This window comes from Cucurbita moschata, unplaced genomic scaffold, assembly GCF_002738365.1.
Source record: "Cucurbita moschata cultivar Rifu unplaced genomic scaffold, Cmos_1.0 Cmo_Scf00009, whole genome shotgun sequence".
Classification (NCBI taxonomy): Eukaryota; Viridiplantae; Streptophyta; class Magnoliopsida; order Cucurbitales; family Cucurbitaceae; genus Cucurbita; species Cucurbita moschata.
In genome coordinates this window covers 4,806,777-4,825,723 of record NW_019268525.1, presented here as the reverse complement: position 1 = coordinate 4,825,723, position 18,947 = coordinate 4,806,777, and the positions used below count along the sequence as shown (strand labels likewise).

Genomic DNA, 18,947 nt, shown 5'->3' with positions numbered 1-18,947 from the left:
AAAAAAAAAAAAAAAAAAAAGTACCAAGAAAAAAATAACCCATTGATGTTAATGCAAATGAGCTGATCTGTGCATAGTTTTCTTGAAAATAAATTCTAGTGATGTGTGTTTGAACCCAGACCAAAGAGCACGAGGGGGTATAACTAAACAGAAGTAACCTGAAAATTCACCTCTTTTTCCGATTATAATTCAGTAATCACACCAGAGTTCAATAAAAAAGAAAAAAGAAAAAAGGAAAAAAAAACTATCAATCACAAAGCATCAACAACATCCATCATCATGTCTGTCATCTAATACAGTAGACCAACTTTTTATCTACCTATATCACAAAACCATAGTGTATCCGAACCAATCGGATCCAACCAAACAAGAAGAGGTGTTCTTTCATTTTGCTCCCCACCCTTAAAGGAAGTAAAGTTCCTTTTTCTTTATATTGCAAAGTCTGTCGACATATGATTTCAAAGAATGGCAGGATACAGCATAAAAAGAAAAGTAATATGGCTTAAACAATATCATGCTCGTTTCCCTCCCTTTCTATGCTTGGTGTTTACTTTCCAGACCCCTCCAAAACTACCGCATACATCCATGCGACTCAATCTCTTCCACTATCATTTTTAAATCCATGGTGTACCTTAACTCATCTTACCGAAGAAGGCTTATGCTGCAGAGACCAAAATGACAACATAATCTTCCTCATTACTTGGGAAACTTTAATGTTACACAATGATGCCTAATCATTCCGTCTTTTTTCACTCATTTCGGATGGAGTAGTATTTCTCTGAGAGTGCCGGAGATTTAGAAATTTCATTCATAAGATTCTTGAACTTAAGGCTGCAATCTCCTCCACTGCACGAATAATAAAAACCCGGGTTACTCACAGAAATCAAGTAGTGAAAGTTAAAAGTTAGCATGCATGCTATCCATTCAAGTTAAGCAAACTTATAGTGATTGGAAGATCAAATCACAAAATTAATAATCCAAGTACAGGAACAACCATCTCTTGCGCTAAACTCACATACATTAGAAAATAATTTTCCAACCCACAGACATATATGTATGTTTATTAGAAAATAAAAATGAGAAAAACAGATAATGAGTAAACAGTTTTTTTTAATATAATTATCAGCCCCCTATGCCTCACGTCCTCCCTATCTGTTTCTTTCAACCTATGCTATGCCTCTTTGTCGCCTCCTTTTTTACCATCCTCTCCGCTCTCCCCTACCTAACAAGTTCCCACCTCTCCAGCTCTCTCCAACCTCTCAAGTCCCTGTCTCACAATATCAGGTGCTTAGCCAACAGACCAGATGGGTCAGTCGATTTATTTGAGCTTTCAAAAACTGCCAATTTCTGACCAACCAAAATTGAATGGTTGACTTTCTATACCAGGTTGTGTCCAAAACCAACATCGATCGACTATATGAACCCCCATCTTATACAGAAACCTCAATTCTAATTTCCTTTAATAGGAAACAAGGCACGTCTACAGCTGGGAAGTATTCAATCTCAATAAGCTATCCTTTGGGTTGGGTTGTATGGTTCGAGCAAAACAGAAAGGTTTTTTGTGATGAAGAGAAGCCTAGAAGTCTTAAATGGGAGGATGTCCTCTTCCTTATGCCTGGTGGTCTAAACCTTTTTAATTAATTGAAAAGAGACACCTTATCTCCCTGCCTTTTGCTTGTATCTCCCTTTACTTTTGGAATGAAAAATTCACACTTCAAAATACAAATCTTCAGAGGGTGCTCTCCGCATTTTGTCTTGTTTTCTCGAATTTGTTACTACACTTTTGCTGGGTGATTCCTTGATGATTGTACATTCAAAATTCCAATTCTTCTCGACTTCATTTTTCTTTAAAGACACTTTCTTAATGTAAGCATTTTTTCTTTATCAAAGAACACTTGAACTAATCTCACAAGATCGCTATCTAAACTCAAAGTATTTGGAGTTTCGAAATTTATTAAATATTAATACTTCAGGAAGGCAACTACCTTATAAACCAAAACTTGATTTCTTTTCAGGATCGTTCTATAGTGATTTCATTAAATTAGTATATTCAGTGTCTCCTTGAAAAAACATATTGCCTCTTTAAGTATGCCATACCAACTTACCCGGTAGAATAAACGTGCATGTTGGTAAAACTACAGCCTTTTTTGTGCCATTCCAGAATGGCTTTTGTTCCAAAAACCATCCAAATTGCTAACTGTATTCTCAACAGGGGAAAAAGAAGAGACTAAATGCATCTGAAAAACAAACCTTATGCGATTTAGAGATGCTATAGCCCGAAGAGCACTGCGAATCATGTCCTCATTACGATCTACTTCTTGTTTAACAGCATCTTGCTTTGGCTTGAAGTTAATAGTCTTTTGAAGAGGATCAACCAGAGAGTCCAAAACTAGAAAAATACCAATCTATACATCAGGAAAGAATCTTACAGGGCAAGAGTTTTAAATAACTTGATTGAAGAAGCAACCAACCTGCTAATACAGCTGATGGACACTTATCAGCGAGTTTCGATAGAATCAGATGGCATGGCATTTTAACATCGTAGTGATCTATAATAATAAAACAAATAATTAAAAAAAAATAAAAAAACAGAAGTTCAAAATTTTACATGAACAAATTGCAATCACTCATCAATCTTCCAACATCAAACATTATAATAGATAAAACTGATTCTTTCGACTACAGCACAACAGGTTGCTCGTGTAAGAATAAAACCTAAAAATAACAAAAAAAAAGTTGGTGCAACACAAAAATTCAACAAAACTCAACAGTAAAAATTGAGAAAATACATGTGACAAAACAGGTTAATACTAAGTCAAGACCAGACCATGCCAGCAAAGACAAAAATGAAGTTGAAATTTTGTTGATAAAAATTATGATGTTTCAAAGATAACTCACCATCCAAACCAGATTTAAGATAAGGAACAATGAAAGACGATGGGTTCACTTGGTCAAGGCAATTATCGAGCAATGTATCCACACATTCAAAAGCAGCCTTCCGCAACTCAAGACCATCATCCACAACATGCTTAAAGGGACCCAGATCAACTGTTCTTATCAATTCTTGCTGCATCATGGTTCAAGACAGCATCAACATATATATCCTTAGTATTAAAAACTCAAGGAAAACGCAAGAAATAAGTTCAAAGAAATAGCAGAATTTCTTCTGAATCTAACATGACATGAAAATTGAAATTGGAAGGAAAAAAGAAACTTGATATAAGAAATCCAAGGTCAAAAAGCAATTCACCATGCTTCCTCTCATCATTATATGAGGTGTGAGCTTTTAGATGCTTTTACCGTAATTCTTACAACTGACCTGATCTGGGCCGTAAATTCTCACACCACATAGCAATTCACTGTAATACAATCTCAACATTTCATCTATATGGCAATATCATTTAAATTATAGCCTGGCCCCATTCTTCAGAACTTAACACTTGGTATGCTATCCTTTTTAAATATATACATAGAAACTTTCATACAGATAAAATGGAAGCAGCAATAGGTCGTGAAGAAGTTCAACTTAACTTCATACACAATGGAGCTAATTGATTACCTTCACGATTGTTTGATCATAAAGAAGTGGCAGTAACTCAGGAAGAAGCCCTTTGACGAGGTTAGGCTTATTGTGAGCAAATGTACTCAAGGCCAAGACAGCAGCACGTCTAACATGCTACATGCATACAAAGTCATGTTAATGGTTAAGATTCACAATCCATTGAACCATCAGCAAACAGTCACTTGATAAACTAAATAGAGGCAGAAAAAAGAAACTCCAAGACAAGCTAAATATCTCTAGATTAATATTTAGTACTTACACGATCATGATCCTTTATAAGCATCAGGAATGATGAGATCTCAGGGTATATAATCTCATCTATCTTCTCAGGTCGCTCAACTATAGAATACTTGACAGCGATTACTACAGTTGCTCTAGTGAATGCTGCTGGACTTGTTGTCCTTACCTAGAGAATGTATTTGGACAAAACATGCTATGTAAAAGTTCAAATAGTCATAGCCCACCGTAAAACAGAAAAAGGAAACTGGATCAGATACCTTGAGAGCGGGAACAAGTTTTCCAGGTTCAATAAGAGCAATTTTACCGAGGCACTCAGCTACAACATTCCTGACTCCCTCTTCCTCGCTTTCACAATGATTAAAGAGTAGATTAAGTATCTTCTCAACACTTGAGTCTTGAAATTCAGCTTTATCCACAGATTGCCTAACTATCACCTGCAAAATAGATCAAAGTTGCAAACTTACAACTGGAAGATAAAATCAGAAAGACTGACTCAGGCCTCTGATGTTCATACCTCCTTGAGTGAATGAAGGAGAAGATATTGTTTCTTCTGCTGATTATCGATCTGGTCCAATATAAAAGGCAAATATTTGGATAGGTTACCAACAGCAATATTACCAAGAGCATAGGAGGCAGCAGACTTGATCTCTTCAAAGGGAGATTGAAATGACTCAATAACAATATTCTCTATGTGAACATGTAAACTTAAGTCCTTTCTTCTCCCAATCTCCCCCAGACAAAGTAATGCAAGGTGCTGCTTAGCCTGAATTTTGCAATAATAAAAATTAGACATCAAAAGACAATTGCACAACCGAAATAGGCATGAACTATGAAATGAATAATTGAATCAAATTCTTATGCAGAGTTGAAAACAAGATGAAAGTTAGCTCCTTCCAAAGTTGCAAGAAATATATACACATAGATATCCAACAAAAGAAAAACTTCAAGAAAAAAAAAATTTACTCCCGTACTCTTCTTGAAGTTTCAGGTGTTGTATTTCTTAAATCACAAGACTTACTAAAACATAATAGCCCTTTGGGACTTGAGCGCAAAGCATGCAAAGAAAAAAAGGAAGGGGTCTTATTATAGGAACAAAATAACAAAGTGTAATTTTTTTATTATCAATGAAATTTACAAAAAAGAAGGGGATGAAGAGCCCCGATCCAAAGGAGTCACATTAAACATGTCCAATTGAACAAAAGAGATGAAATACTATAAGAGGAAAAGAGACGTCCAATTTACACCAAGATAAAGCATTAAAAAGAACATGGTAAAAAAGTTCCCGATAGATATTTTCCTTCAAATAAAAAATCCTGTGATTCGAGAAAATAGTAGGTTTTTTTTTTTTTTTTTTTTGAAGAAAATGTAAGTTAATTTTTTATATTGCAAAAATATATAGTATAAGTGATGAAAATTTTGGAAAAATAGGATTTTCAAGGATATTTCTTAATTCATTTATAAAATTATTAAAAAGAAACATGCAAGACACCAAGCCATTTAATTGGCTTTTTTTTAAGAACCATGCCCAAGTGCACTTCTCAAAACATCGTTTGGATGAAAAATATTTCCCCAAAAAAGCATAATATACACATGGGACTTGTCAAGTCCAAGACAGAAAGGCGATACAGCTTACAAAGTTATATTTAAAAATTCAAATTGACGCTACATTTCTTTCATGTTGAAATTTCACTTCACGCAACACCTACCTAAGCAACAGCTATCAGGCCACAAACCACTAAACTAGATACGGTTCAACCAAAATATGCAGACGTTCACATAAATAATGACTACAATAATCATCATAATTACTAATTTATAAAGAAAAAAGAACAGCGCGCACACACACTTACAGAATTTGTACTGCTATCATCTTTAAGAATTTCCGTTAGCATTCTTACTGTTGAAGAGTACTTTTGATCACCAGCTGCAAGACATAAAACAGCAACACATTGCGCTATCGAAAACAAAGCTTGTTTTGCTACACCACCTGACTGGGGAGATGGTTTGGCACAGGAAAGAAGAGAGTCTAGCAAAGCATCGAAGCTCGTATTTGCAGAATAGACCATTGCAGCAAAAAAACTCTGTAAAGCCTGCAATTCATAATACCCATAGTCCCTAACATGAGGACATGATAAAGCAAGGAACAATGGAATGTATACAATCACAGATATATAAATACCATAAGTGCATGCCCCTGCAGAAGTGCACTTTTGATTAGCAGAAGTGCCTGAGGAAGAACTTTGTTCCGAACAGCCAGACCAATACTTGGGCTCGACCTCCTGTCACCCATCAAGGTGCAGCATAATTCCAATGCAAGAGCTGTCATGTGCAAGTCTGAATCACTGCCAAAAGGATGTAAAATTCAAACATGAGTGAAACAAAATACACGCAGGAGGGAAGGGTAGGAATGAAGGGAGAGAGGAAGAGTTGATTTAGAGATTAAAACCTTATCAATGTTGAAAGTTCCACAATAATGATTTCATAGGCTGAAGGAGCAATTTTATCACCATAAGCAGCTATAAGCGAATTTAGAGTCCCCAAGGTTGCTTGTCTCAATGCCCGATTGGCCTGTTTTTCACCAAAAAATGAACAAAAGATCTCACATGTACATATATCAAATTAACAGCCAATAAAAGAAAGAAACGAGTGTAAGCAAGCACATAATAATCATTACTGACTACACAATAGTTCCCTACCTTCCGGAGAAATGCTGTCAACTCTGATATAACATGCTCTAAAACACATGACATGTCTATTTGAAGTGGAGAAGCAGCAATGACAGCAAATGCCTGGGAACAAACATTCAAGTTTAAGCAAGCATCACATTTAACAAGAAACAGACACATAACGTTTTTGTTGGATAAGAAAAGACATAACTATACAACATCAAATATAAAAGATAGGGGAGGACTAGATATTCACCCTAAGCCAGATATTCATGCTACGTCAGATCTCCAAGATTATGAATTATCTGGGCTACAGAGTCTCAGAGAGAGAGAGAGAGAGAGAGAGAGAGAGAGAAGAGGACAGCAATTTCTGAACACTAGAGCAGTATACAACAAACTAGATGCATGAAGCCCTACACAATCCAAAATATACAGAGGACTCCAATCCCTTGGTCTGCAAGCTGGACAGGAAGTCTCAGACCATTTATTTCTTAGCTGCCACTTTGTATCCATCTTTTTGAACTCTCTCCAGGCTTTTGGCTGAAGCATGCCTATACACAACAATACCTCATTGTCAACCTACACAACTATGGTCGCTCACTCTTTCAAAATGCAACTACATGTTTCTGGCTGAATCTGATTGGCAGTGAGGTTTTTGGTAACCCCCATACTTGGCGTAAATTTCATTACATGAATGTGCTTCTGTTTCCCTTCAACGAGAGAGAGAGAGAGAGAGATGATCATCCAAAATAGAAGACAAGAATATTTCTTTTTTTTTTTTTTATATAAGAGACAGGACGTATACTATGCACAAGCCCCACAAAAATACAGCCTAAAAGCAAAGGGGAAGAGAGAGCCCCCTTCCTAACAAGAACACTATAAAAGAGCTTTCCAATGTTATTAGGGTACAAGCTGTAATTACAAAAAAAATTATATTCTCTGTGCACCACACCAAGAAGCAAGTGAGTGAGTATTACTACAAAAAGAATCTAAACAAGAGAACTTATCCTCAAGAAGATGACGATTCTTCTCATGCCAAAGGTTCAAAAGCAATGCCCGAACAACTATAGCCCACAACATTTTCCCTCTATTTCTCAGATTCCACCCTGTCAGAGCCTCAACCAACGAATCATTAACTTTGTTTGGTCAGAAAGAAAAATTAGATTCCCTTAACAGCCATTGCCAAGTCAGGGAAATAAATGGATAGTGAATTAAACCAATGGTCTAAAGATTCCTCCTTTCTGAACACACATCAAACACACATTTGGAGAAATATCCCAGTGCACAATCACCTTCGGAGAAAACATGAGTGTTGATCCTTTATGAGGGAGGAGAATCAGAAAGCTCCATTAACGCTGACTTGGCAGTGAACTTTCCAGAATTGTCTAAAGCCCAAACGGGTTCATCAGCCCCCCTCACCTAGTCGAATGACATCAACCAACTCCACCAGCCTTATCCACATAGGGACCTCCCAATTGATCAAACCTCGTAAAACATACACAATTCATAGTTGCATCTTGCTTCAAAGAAATACCATACTCCGAGAAAAGGGAGGCTAAGGTAGCGTCCCCAATCCACCCATACTACCAAAAATAGCTTTCAAAGGACTTCAGCCTTTCCTTTTAGCCACAACTTGAAATAACATCCGGAAGAAAAACTAAAATATCCCTAATGAAACATCATCTCAAATTGAAGTTTTGCACAACTGTAACTAGCAATATAGAAGTAGAATACTATCAAGGAAATTACAGATATGGAATTCACAAATAATAATAGTAATAATAATAATAATAATAAGAGGTTCAGTAAAGTAGCAAACAGCTAATAAAGAAGGTGATCTGTTCAGTAGTCTTCCGTCAAAATCGTTAAATAGTCTTTGGTCTCTCTCACACCAAAGCTTCCAAAGTAATGCTTTCACACCATTCACCCAGAAGATCTTGCTTCCCTTAAAATTCAACCTGCTAATAAGCCCAACCATGATCCTACAAGCTAAGTTGCAAAAACACCATTTTATGTCAAATACCTTGAATCGGGTAGGCAAGCTAGCATTCAAGGCAGAATGGGCAATATTAAAAATAATAAATAATTTAAATTAAAAAAAAAAAAAAAAAGAGCTAAACTTTTTCTGCCGTATTGTGGCTTCTAAACATATTCACACAAAGAATCTCGCATTCATTGATCTTTTTTCACTCCCCAGTAATGCCTCAAGACGCTTTCCCAGTAATGCCTGGAAGCTCCATTCCAGCTTCTATGTGAGACTTCTTTCAACCGCCAAAGCAAGGGTTCCTTGGTCCATTGAGGTAACAGCCCAACTATGGAGATTACGGTTTGAGAAAATCAAAAGACAAGATACTAATATGGCCGTTTTTTTGGGGGGGGGCTAGCATACTTGCTCTTTCTTGGTCTTCTTCTAAAGCTTTTATAACCATAGTGATGCAGATATTCACTAATTAGTTTTGTTTCTTATCAGAAGGAAATTCCAGCCTTTCATATTATATTTTTTTAGAAGAGATACAAATTTCTTTCATGGATGATATCCCTAACAACTTGCTCATTCATATTTTTCTTTATCTTCCCATCCTTGGGAAATGGACATGCTCTGTATCTGTCATTGCAAAAATTCTCTAACACAACAAAGAGATCATGCATCTCCACATCTTTACGTCCTTCCATATTTTGACGTTCAAGCCATTTTTTTGTGTTTACCTTAATTGGCAACATATAACAGAACCACAAACATGAAAATAGTCATCTTTCTAGCATATCAAAAAAAATTAGAGAAACGTGTAGAAAATGGATGGTGAAATAACATATTGACGACAAAAAAGGAAAACAGGGGACTGAAAGATAAACCTAGAATAAGAAGACCCAACGTATTTCAGAACTGAAAAGCAACAAACCAACCTTAACAGCTGTAAGTCGGGTAATCTCATTTCCCATCCGATCAAGAAGAACAGGAAGGCAGGTTGCTAACTCTGCTTTGAGGTTGTCACCAAATGTAGACACAACAAGCCCCATGCAAGAAATGGCGCACTCTTTGACTTCCTGAAAAGTTACGTTAGACGTTCGATTAACTGTATTCATCCTCCAACCATTACTCATTCCCAAATTTGACTTCAAAACTTTCAACCACCTTCATTTGAGAAACGAAACTTTTATTTTTCGTATCTTTTAACAAAAATCAAACTTTTCATTGATAAACCTCCAGGGAGAATAATAAATAAATCAAACAAAACAAGGGAGATAAAACAGCTCTAATAAATCCAAAAGACAAAGGCCCATGATGAAAACAAACTAAATAAATACCACTATCCACAACTACTTAGACCCAAGAAGGAAAAAATAACAGCCACCCACAAAAAGAAGCCCAAACATAACTAACACAACAGCTCCCATAAACAAAACTAACTACAAAAAAAAACAAACCCAGGCACCTCAAGACGAATGAAGAGAGCACAACCCTACCAACAAAACAACAAGCCAGCCCACCAAAGAAATAGCCAAACATCACTTTCATTGAATAATATAAAGAATATAAATGGTAAAATAAACTATAGTGTTAAAAGAAACTCACACCCCGAGTTCACAGGACCCTAATTATTGGGGCAGCAATGTGGTGTCTTTGAATACTCTCACTCAAGTTGAGGAATCAATACCATCCCACAAATCATGCATGAATTGGCTAATTACACACACTTCGTATGCTATGTCTGGTTGAATGTGAGTTAGATATATGTTTCCCTACTAGCCACTAGTACATTTCTCAATTCAATGCAATTTTTTTTTTCACTCCCTCAATTTCTTATGTGATCCATTGACGTTGGTGTTGTTGTAGGTTTACGTCCGCATTTTCCTGTTCCCATCAATTAATCTATCACATATTTCTTCTATGATATGGAAGTACCCAACCATTTCAATACCAAGGAAGTAATTTAGCCTTCCAAGTTCTTTGATCTCAAATTCTTTCATCAATTTTTCCTTTCTTAATTTGCATATTTTACCTCTTGAGCTATCAAATCTTGGAGGAATGCTCATATAAATTCCCTCATCTAGATAGTTGTGAAGAAATGCATTCTTCACATCATATTGTGTAAGCTACCAATTTAAGTAGGTAGCCAAGGATAATAATATTCTTTAAGGGTTTTCATCTACGCAACAGAGATAAATGTCTCTTGGTAATGTATACTGTAAGTTTGAGTGTATCCCTAAGCTACTAACCTTGCTTTATACCTTTCTAACGTTCCATCAACCTTGTACTTTATGCAAAAAGCCACTGACACCCAACGATATATTTTCCTTTTGGCCTATCCACAACTTCCCATGTGTTATTCTTTTGTCGAACATGCATTTCTTTTCTCATAGCATCCAGTCATTCTCTTTCAGATAGAGTTTCAAAAATCGTGTTAGATATAATAATTGAATTTAGACTCACAATAAAACTCGTGTGATGGGGATAGTCTTTCAAGAGAAATATAGTTCGATAGAGGGTATAAGGGTCGTTTTGTGCATTCTCTAGCTGGTTTTTGGTTTAGTATGGGTCTACCATCTATTGGTACCTATGTTACATCCTTATTTTTTTAGTAGAATCAGATGTTTGGACTTGTACCAATTCTGAAATGACATTCCTTTTAATATATACTTGAGAGAACAACAAATCCATCAATGTAGGTGGAGCCTGTGGTTCAATTGGTAACTCTACGGTAGTAGGGGTGGACTCATAATCTATGATAGTAAAGGTGACTCATAATTAGAATCCGTAGCAGGCATGGAATCAGTAATTCATTATATGGAATAGTTATTTAGTGTGTCTAAGGGTTCATTAGTTTCCACAGACCCTCTTCAATCTCTATGTTCTCCTCCTGAAGAGAGGCCTTAGGGAAGAACACTTTATGTTCAATGAGTGTCATATCAATTGAAGTGTAAGACTTCCTAAATGTAGGGTTGTAACATTTGTACCTCTTTGTAGTCGAAAAATATCCTAAAAAGACACATTGTATTGCTCTCGGATCAAGTTTACCTCTTTAAGTATTGTGAACATGAACAAAGGTAGTGCACCCAAATATGTGGGTGCGAGACCATCTCATGTTCAAAAGTGAGGATGAAATTGGTTGACTTCTATTGGACTTAGATTATTCAGGACACTAGGTGGAAGATGATTACTCATGTGCGTTGCAATAAGGACGGCCACTCTCCAGTAAATTTTTGGCATGTTTCCGTCAAAAAGAAATGCTCAAGTAGTTTTAAAAGGTGCACATTTTTCCTTTCGGCCACTCCATTTTGTTGTGGTGTTATAACAAACCAAGAATCGTGGATAATGCCTTGAGATCAGAAATAAGGAAATAAGTTTTGATTGAAATAATCTCTAGCATTGTGACTTCGAAATGTTTTGATTTTGACTCCAAATTGGGTCTAAATCATTGAATGGAAGGCAGAAATAATATTTACTAACATCTGATTTTTGTTCGAGAAGGAATAACCATGTGACCTGAGTACAATATCACGATTTATTGTCACTATGAATACATAAAGGCTAACTAAATCTCTAGATACTAGGTAACAATAAATCTGAATAAATCCATAGATATTAGGTAACAATACAAATAAATTGAGTCAACTACTTCCCTTATTTAGTAGAATTACAAAAATATCTCCCAACTTAAGGTTAGGAATTTTACAGATATTCTTTAAATCAAGGTCACTCCTAGATAATCCTCACAACAAGTATTTGGAAGTTCCAACCAATAAACACTCCAGGAACCATCTCGTCACCTATAGGGTCTCAAGTACACGAATCAATTGAAAGTTGTATTCAGTCTACTCATTCTCTTATGGTATCCACATGGTTACTAATAAAATTCTTCCACTTTTAAACCCACAAAAATATGCATTCTGACCAAAACATTTTGGAAATGGAAGCATCCATAATTGTTTTGTGGATAAGAACGTTAGGTGGTCTCTTACTAATGATGTAGTCCAAGTTGTGTTAATAAGCCATAATGAGCGCATTATGGGCACATCATTACACTAATTTCAAACATTAAGAAAAATACCATTTTGGGTGCATCCTTTCTCGAGAGCACAATGAAGATGCCAATCATTGACGACACTTCCCAGTGTCCAATTTCTAACATAAAATTTTAATATCTAAAAATTAAGCATTCGTTGTTCTGAAAGATGAACAGAACATTCAAACTAATTCCTCAGTGCTTTAAGGACCTAATATTTTAAATAAAAACTTCCAAAATCAAATATTAAATGAGCAATAGTTGTAGATGGAAAGAATAAAATGCTGTTCACCCTTGAAAATTCCACAGACCTGATCTTGATCTTGATTAGTCAAGCGCGACATTATAGCATTATATATAGGATGCACGTACTGTCTGAAGTCAAAACCATGCCCCTGGAAAAAGAACAAGATGAAGAAAATAAGATTTTAAAAAAAAAAATATAAGCTTGTTTACTAAGAATAGCTTATTTATATTCTCAATATTATTTAATCATTTTTTAAAACATCTCCAAATTTCAAAAAGCTAAAGCCGTGTTCGGTATGCAATTTGAACCGAAAGAAATCAATGTATTAGGTGAACATTTCTTGAGTTTGTGTTTTAAAACAGCTTTTGGATTTTATCATACAATTAGTGGAAATTCTGAAACATTTCTACGTTTTCAGATTTAAATTTGAAATTTTAAACGGGCATAGTTACACTATTAAAAAGAAAAAAAAAACATTGTTAAAATTAAAACATGACAACGTGCTATATATATTTATATCGTACTGTTTAACAACAATTATACAGAATTTATAACATTAAGTAAATCAATTAATAAAATTTGAGATTGAACATAATTTCTAGTTAATAACCTTTTAAAAACACACTTTGAACAACCTTTTTAAATTGAGATCAATTTATAAATTTATTACCAAAAACTTAACAAAAACCAACTTTGTTCTCATTGAATCAGTTATTTCCAAATTTCCTTCTGAATCTCTAAACAAACGCATCCTCGGATCTCTCTGATCCTTATTCTCGGTTTTCTAAAGTTAGGCAGATTTAGAAACTTTCCTTCCCATACCCTTCCATTTTTAAAAATAGATTATGGACAAATAGGGCAAAACCAGATTGATTTAATATAAATAAAATAAAATAATTAATATAAAACCTCAAATGCCTAAAAACTATTTTTCTTTGGGAGGGGATACTGTTTTTGATTTAAAGTATGACTTAGATAGGAAAGATTCTTTTTTAAATTTTAAAAAAAATGATATTCTAAGAAGCATAGAAACTTTAATTTGGCTATCATGTCCATATCCAACACTTGGACACTCTAACACTGGTTGGATACGTAATGAAAACTTGTTAGCACAATAGAGAGTCAGGCACTACTTGTGTACAACCAACATTTGTTAATCCCAACGAATATTTGTTAGGTATACTAAATAGAAACATAATAATATAGGACAAAATAACAAATTTTGAGAGTAAAATATAGCAAATTCAATTTTTAAGCATATAAATGTGTGGATTTATCGACTTTAAATTTCTTTCTACAAAAATGATATATATTTGATAAAAAAAATGCATATTTTTAATAAATTTGTTCTGTGTCCTAGATTTTTAAAAAATGACGTTTCATCGTGTCCGGCATGTTGTATCTGAGTACATGTGCTTCTCAGTAAGTCATATTGGAATTAAGGAGATTAGATATTGCATGGTAGGTCAAACTATGCACACACACATCATGTATATTTTTTTAAATAAACTGACAACGACTTCAATTTGTGTGTCCTACTATTTTTAAGGGTGACAAAATTGGCATGTCACCTTGTTTGTGTGGTGTCATATCATATTTGTGCTGCGTGTCTATATATATGTTTCTTAGATGAAATACTTAGTTAAAGGGAAAACTTGTATCTTGAGAAAAACGAAACATTAACTTATTATTAAATGGGCCCAAAGTAATACAGTTCTACATTTAAAGTGGAACTTGAACTCACCTCAATACCAGGACGAACAACCCGAACAAGTTCCCCACATACTCTCAATGCTTCAGCAGTAACCTTATAATAACGCTCTCCAACAGCAGATAAAACAGGACTAGAGAGATCCTATATGCACAAAGATCAAGTTAATCGTGCAGTAATCACATCCAATCAATTGCTTACAGAACGAGAAAATCTATATGCATATTTAACAGTAATCATGTTTCATAAACACTCTGGCCCGACTAGAGAACATTTTCATCTCTAGGTGATTCTTTCCTTCTTTTTTTTCTCTAAAAAGAATTAGGATAACAATTGCTATCTATTAATCCATGTAAGCACTTCAACTAAATGGAACAAATTCTTTTTTCTCTTTGTGCAGAGTGTCCAATCTAGTATGTGCCTCGACTAATCTCACTTCACCCTCAAGATAGCTCATTGGATATTAAATCCAAGTGTCCATCATGATTTCAACTCATTCCTCAGTTTTTATTTTTTACAACGGCTCTTATTGACCATTAGACCAACCTATGGTAGATAACAAAAATAAAATAACTGAGAGAAAGAAAAGAAGACTACTAGCAGTAATTAGGTCTATCTTGTTATCCTATCATCTTCCCAAACTCAATAGGAAATGAGCTAACGAACTCAATACACAGGAATTGTTGTAACCTTCAATCGAATCCCCTTGTATGCAGACGTTCTATAGGAAAAATTTGCTACTTTCAAGAACACTTGAGAGTTAATCACTCACTCACTCATTAGATCTTGTTTATCACTTCCTTACTAGATTATCTGGAGCACCCATAGCTACAGCTGTAACTCAATTATATTCTAATCATTGTGTTCTTTTTTAAGAAAAACAACTTTCATCGGGAAAATGAAATAATACAAGGTCATAGGGTATCTCAAGCATAGAAATGCAGTGCTCCTAACTAAATGGTTTTGGAGGTTTCCAACTGAAAGAAATGCTTTGTCGAGGTAGGAGGTGGCTAGTATCTATGGGGAAAAACCCCTAGGATGTGTGTCATCTCATCATAAAGGTCGCTCATACAACCAGCCCAGATGTGGTATTGCAAAATTCGCCCCCTGTACGAAATTTTGATAGATTCAAAGTTGGAAATGAGCATAGGATTAGTTTCTGGAAGGATATTTGGCGGGGCGAAACCTCTCTTAAGGATGTCTTCCATGATATTTTTACCCTTTCTCTGAAGAAAGATGCCATGGTGGAAGAATGCCGGAATGATACATAGGGCACGGGATTTGGGAATCAGAGAGGATTGTTTGACATCGTATTTCAGGCTTGAGCAGGGCTGACCAAGAAGCTGGAAGGTTTTCGTTTGGGTCAGGATGAAGAAAAAATTAGATGGTCCTTGAAGTCATCAGGGGTCCTTTTCCACCAAGTCTCTATTTTTTAAGTTGGTTTCCTCAAGGCCCCGGTAAAATGCACTTGGACTAACAAGGAACAGACCACATTCAAATCTGCTTGCTCTTCTCCTGCAAGGAACAAACCAATTTGAGTCTAAAACATGACAGATGGCTCTCTCCAAACGTCAAAATTATTAATCCTTCCCAAAGAAACCAAGGAAAGATTAAAATTTTTGGTAGGATTTTAAGTTTCCACGGGAAGGACAAGGACAAGGTGAGGAGGGGTCAAAGAAGAAGCCACGTAGAGAAGAAAAAACTAGCAAGAAAAGGTTCCAGATGAGTTGAGGAAGGATCCAGCAGTTTGAAGGACCATAGACATAGGTCTCTATGGTCATCTCCAGAGCCAAGGGAAGATTGAATTAAAGACATAAGTAATGAAGATTATCTTCTTAATGTAAATTGAGCTTTCTCATAATGAAAGAAAAATGAAAGGCATCACAAAAGTTCATAGGTATGATGATTACTTGGAGAAACAAAATGATGGGGGAGAGAAAATGAGGTAGACTTGAGGGATTTTACTGTCTTTGAACATTTGGAAAACCTGAGCATCATTGAAGTAAAGGATCGTTTTATTGCAACTTATTCAAAATATTACACAAGGAAAAAAATCTTCTACCTCTTTAAATTCTATAGCCCCTGCTTCATCCACACTTAATGATGATGAAATTAAAGAATCTTAGTTTTCGTTCCTACACAATTCCTACAGGAAATAATCATGAATTTGGACCAAAAGAAACTAATTATCCAAAGTACAATGTAAACAACAATTGTTTAGGGGGATGAATATTTTCAAAAGGTCCTTTATAATATTCTAATGTTCATTCAGTTACCACCTCAGCTCCTTATAATGAATCAGACAATGAATTTGAGGTTAGTTTGAGCAGCATGGCGTTGGGAGCTCCGGTTAATTCTCTAGATGATAACAATGTGGAAGAATCTTATGCTAGGACTATTATTTCCTTATTTCAGTCACCAAATCAGCAAAATTCCAAGATTAAAGAAGTCAAAAACCCACCTCCGAATCACATCTCAGAATCTTGGATCCTTTACAAGTTTTCCTCTTTAATTGGGTTTGTGGTTTACAGATGCGAGAAGCTTAATCATTAAATGCCTCAGGAAAATGCTAAAAAGATTCACGGAGAATACTTTTAATGTTTCAATGGAGATTTTGCCTTGGAATACTCGAGGTTTTCCCTTTGAAATTTGTTGTCTAGTGAAACATTTTTGGTGTCTATATCTTTAGATATTCTGGTTGCTTTTCATAATTCGGGTTTATTGGTTCTTGTCCTTTTCCTAGAAGCTCTTTAGCATAATTAATTACTGATGTTTAACAGCCGACATTAATTTCAAGCTTTGTTTCAAGATAGCTTTAACTTGTTCATTGGAATATTAGGTGGTGATGAATAGCGGCACTTTTACTCGAGGCTGTTTGCTTCCGTCTTTTTCCTAGAAGTTAATTCGGTTGCATGAAATATTAGGTTTTTATGTCGTTTTCAGGGCAACATTTAATGGGGTTTTTTAATTGTTTTCAATGCAACTCTTGGTCCATGATAATATTTTATTTGGTCCTTCAAACTAGTAGATTTTCTTTCGATTTATTCATTGACTCTCATTTTTCAAGAAAATTGAATCTTTATTTGAAGTTCAAGAAGTTTTTTGGAATTTTTTCTTTCTATATATATTCCTTCTGAAGATGCGTGAATTTTACCTTTCAAGACTCTCTTTGAGAATTATTTTCCATATTTCTTATGAAGTCAAATCCAATATCTAGTGCTAATTTGTCGGCTTGTACAGCTCATCTCAACGAGAAATTGGATAGCTCAAGAGGAGATCTTCATCGTCAAGTAAAGCACCTTATAATGAATCAGTCAAGTAAAGCTTCTTATAATGAATCATTTAAGTAAAGCTCCTTAATTCTCTTGATTCAATTTGATGTATTAGTTGTTTGTTATGTTTTTTAGTTCACCATTTGTTATGGGTTGTGGTCTCTTTGTATTTCCCTTTACTTCTTATTTCACTCCTTTTTGGAGTTCGTACCCTTTAAGCAGAAGTCTCTCTTTTCATCCTTTCAATGAAAATTTTTGTCTCTTGTTCAATATAATATATATGTGGAATATGGACAAATTGGAGAAACACTAAATGAACTAGTCAGTTTTCCTACTTGAAGTGCATATGTTAATTATTTCTGCAATTGATTCCAAAATTGATAGCTATCAAACTAACTTTCCGAGCAAGCCAAAGTACTGCATAGTAAAGGGATTCCCCATAACAACTCCTACCAACCCTGTAATTTATTTTCATTACACCTAATGTTGGTAGTAGCACTCTACTACTCAATGTCTGACCACTATTTTATACAACAAAAACAGAGGACTTTTTCCTTAACAAACCATGAACACTTTCACAGTAATGCAACTTTAAGTAGGAAAAGGAATCTATATTCGCTGAAAAAAAATTAAAAAATTCAATATGCTACAGTGTAATTTACCGAGGTAACTATTTTTCTTGTTACCTTGATATAAGGATGAAAAACCAAAGGAGAATTTGAAGCCAACACCAATCTCGTGAAAATAAGAGCTTCTATCTTCAAGTTTGAGGTAGATGGTTTTTCCTGCAAAGTTCAGAAAGAAAAGCCATAATAGAATAAGGGAAGGAAAAGAACAGTGTCATCACAACAGCTAAACATCAATTGCTAGAACTTGTATGCAAAGCAGCAGAAGATGATGGTGCATACACTTAATGCTTTTTCAATTCCTGGAATGAGCGATCCTATGTGATCAGCAAGACAATCGGGCAAGACAACCACAAGCTCTTTCAAGACAGAAAATGCACCAACCTAGAGAGTATCAGAGTATAAAAGTCACCACGGAGCATACTAAATCAAGAAGTTCCACCAACAATTTCTTTACCTTTGTCTTGATAGATTTCTCTCGTAGCTGCCTATTTATAGATTTCACAATCTTTGGCACTTCTTGTTTTAACAACCACCTAGGACTGCATACAATTTCCAACAAATGAATAGAAATAGCTCTTTTTTTCTTTTTCTTTTTCTTTTTTTCTTTTTTTTTTT

General features: G+C 35.1%; 1 protein-coding gene across 2 annotated transcripts in view; it reads right to left on the bottom strand.

Moving 5' to 3' along the window:
- Positions 1 to 153: 153 nt before the first annotated feature.
- The window catches only part of LOC111447457 (cullin-associated NEDD8-dissociated protein 1-like), a 28,841-nt gene continuing 10,047 nt past the window's right edge, over positions 154 to 18,947 (bottom strand). For both annotated transcript variants that reach the window (XM_023086630.1, XM_023086631.1), the window contains 18 exons: positions 18,787 to 18,871; positions 18,612 to 18,713; positions 18,390 to 18,488; positions 14,465 to 14,575; positions 12,785 to 12,868; positions 9,373 to 9,513; positions 6,499 to 6,591; positions 6,249 to 6,370; positions 5,982 to 6,144; positions 5,653 to 5,892; positions 4,317 to 4,565; positions 4,060 to 4,236; positions 3,822 to 3,968; positions 3,560 to 3,676; positions 2,899 to 3,067; positions 2,472 to 2,549; positions 2,251 to 2,389; positions 154 to 846 (listed from right to left, as the gene is read on the bottom strand). In XM_023086630.1, the coding sequence (XP_022942398.1) occupies positions 750 to 846; positions 2,251 to 2,389; positions 2,472 to 2,549; positions 2,899 to 3,067; positions 3,560 to 3,676; positions 3,822 to 3,968; positions 4,060 to 4,236; positions 4,317 to 4,565; positions 5,653 to 5,892; positions 5,982 to 6,144; positions 6,249 to 6,370; positions 6,499 to 6,591; positions 9,373 to 9,513; positions 12,785 to 12,868; positions 14,465 to 14,575; positions 18,390 to 18,488; positions 18,612 to 18,713; positions 18,787 to 18,871 (2,413 nt within the window). In that variant the 3' untranslated portion in view covers positions 154 to 749. The remainder of the gene's footprint in view (positions 847 to 2,250; positions 2,390 to 2,471; positions 2,550 to 2,898; positions 3,068 to 3,559; positions 3,677 to 3,821; positions 3,969 to 4,059; positions 4,237 to 4,316; positions 4,566 to 5,652; positions 5,893 to 5,981; positions 6,145 to 6,248; positions 6,371 to 6,498; positions 6,592 to 9,372; positions 9,514 to 12,784; positions 12,869 to 14,464; positions 14,576 to 18,389; positions 18,489 to 18,611; positions 18,714 to 18,786; positions 18,872 to 18,947) is intronic.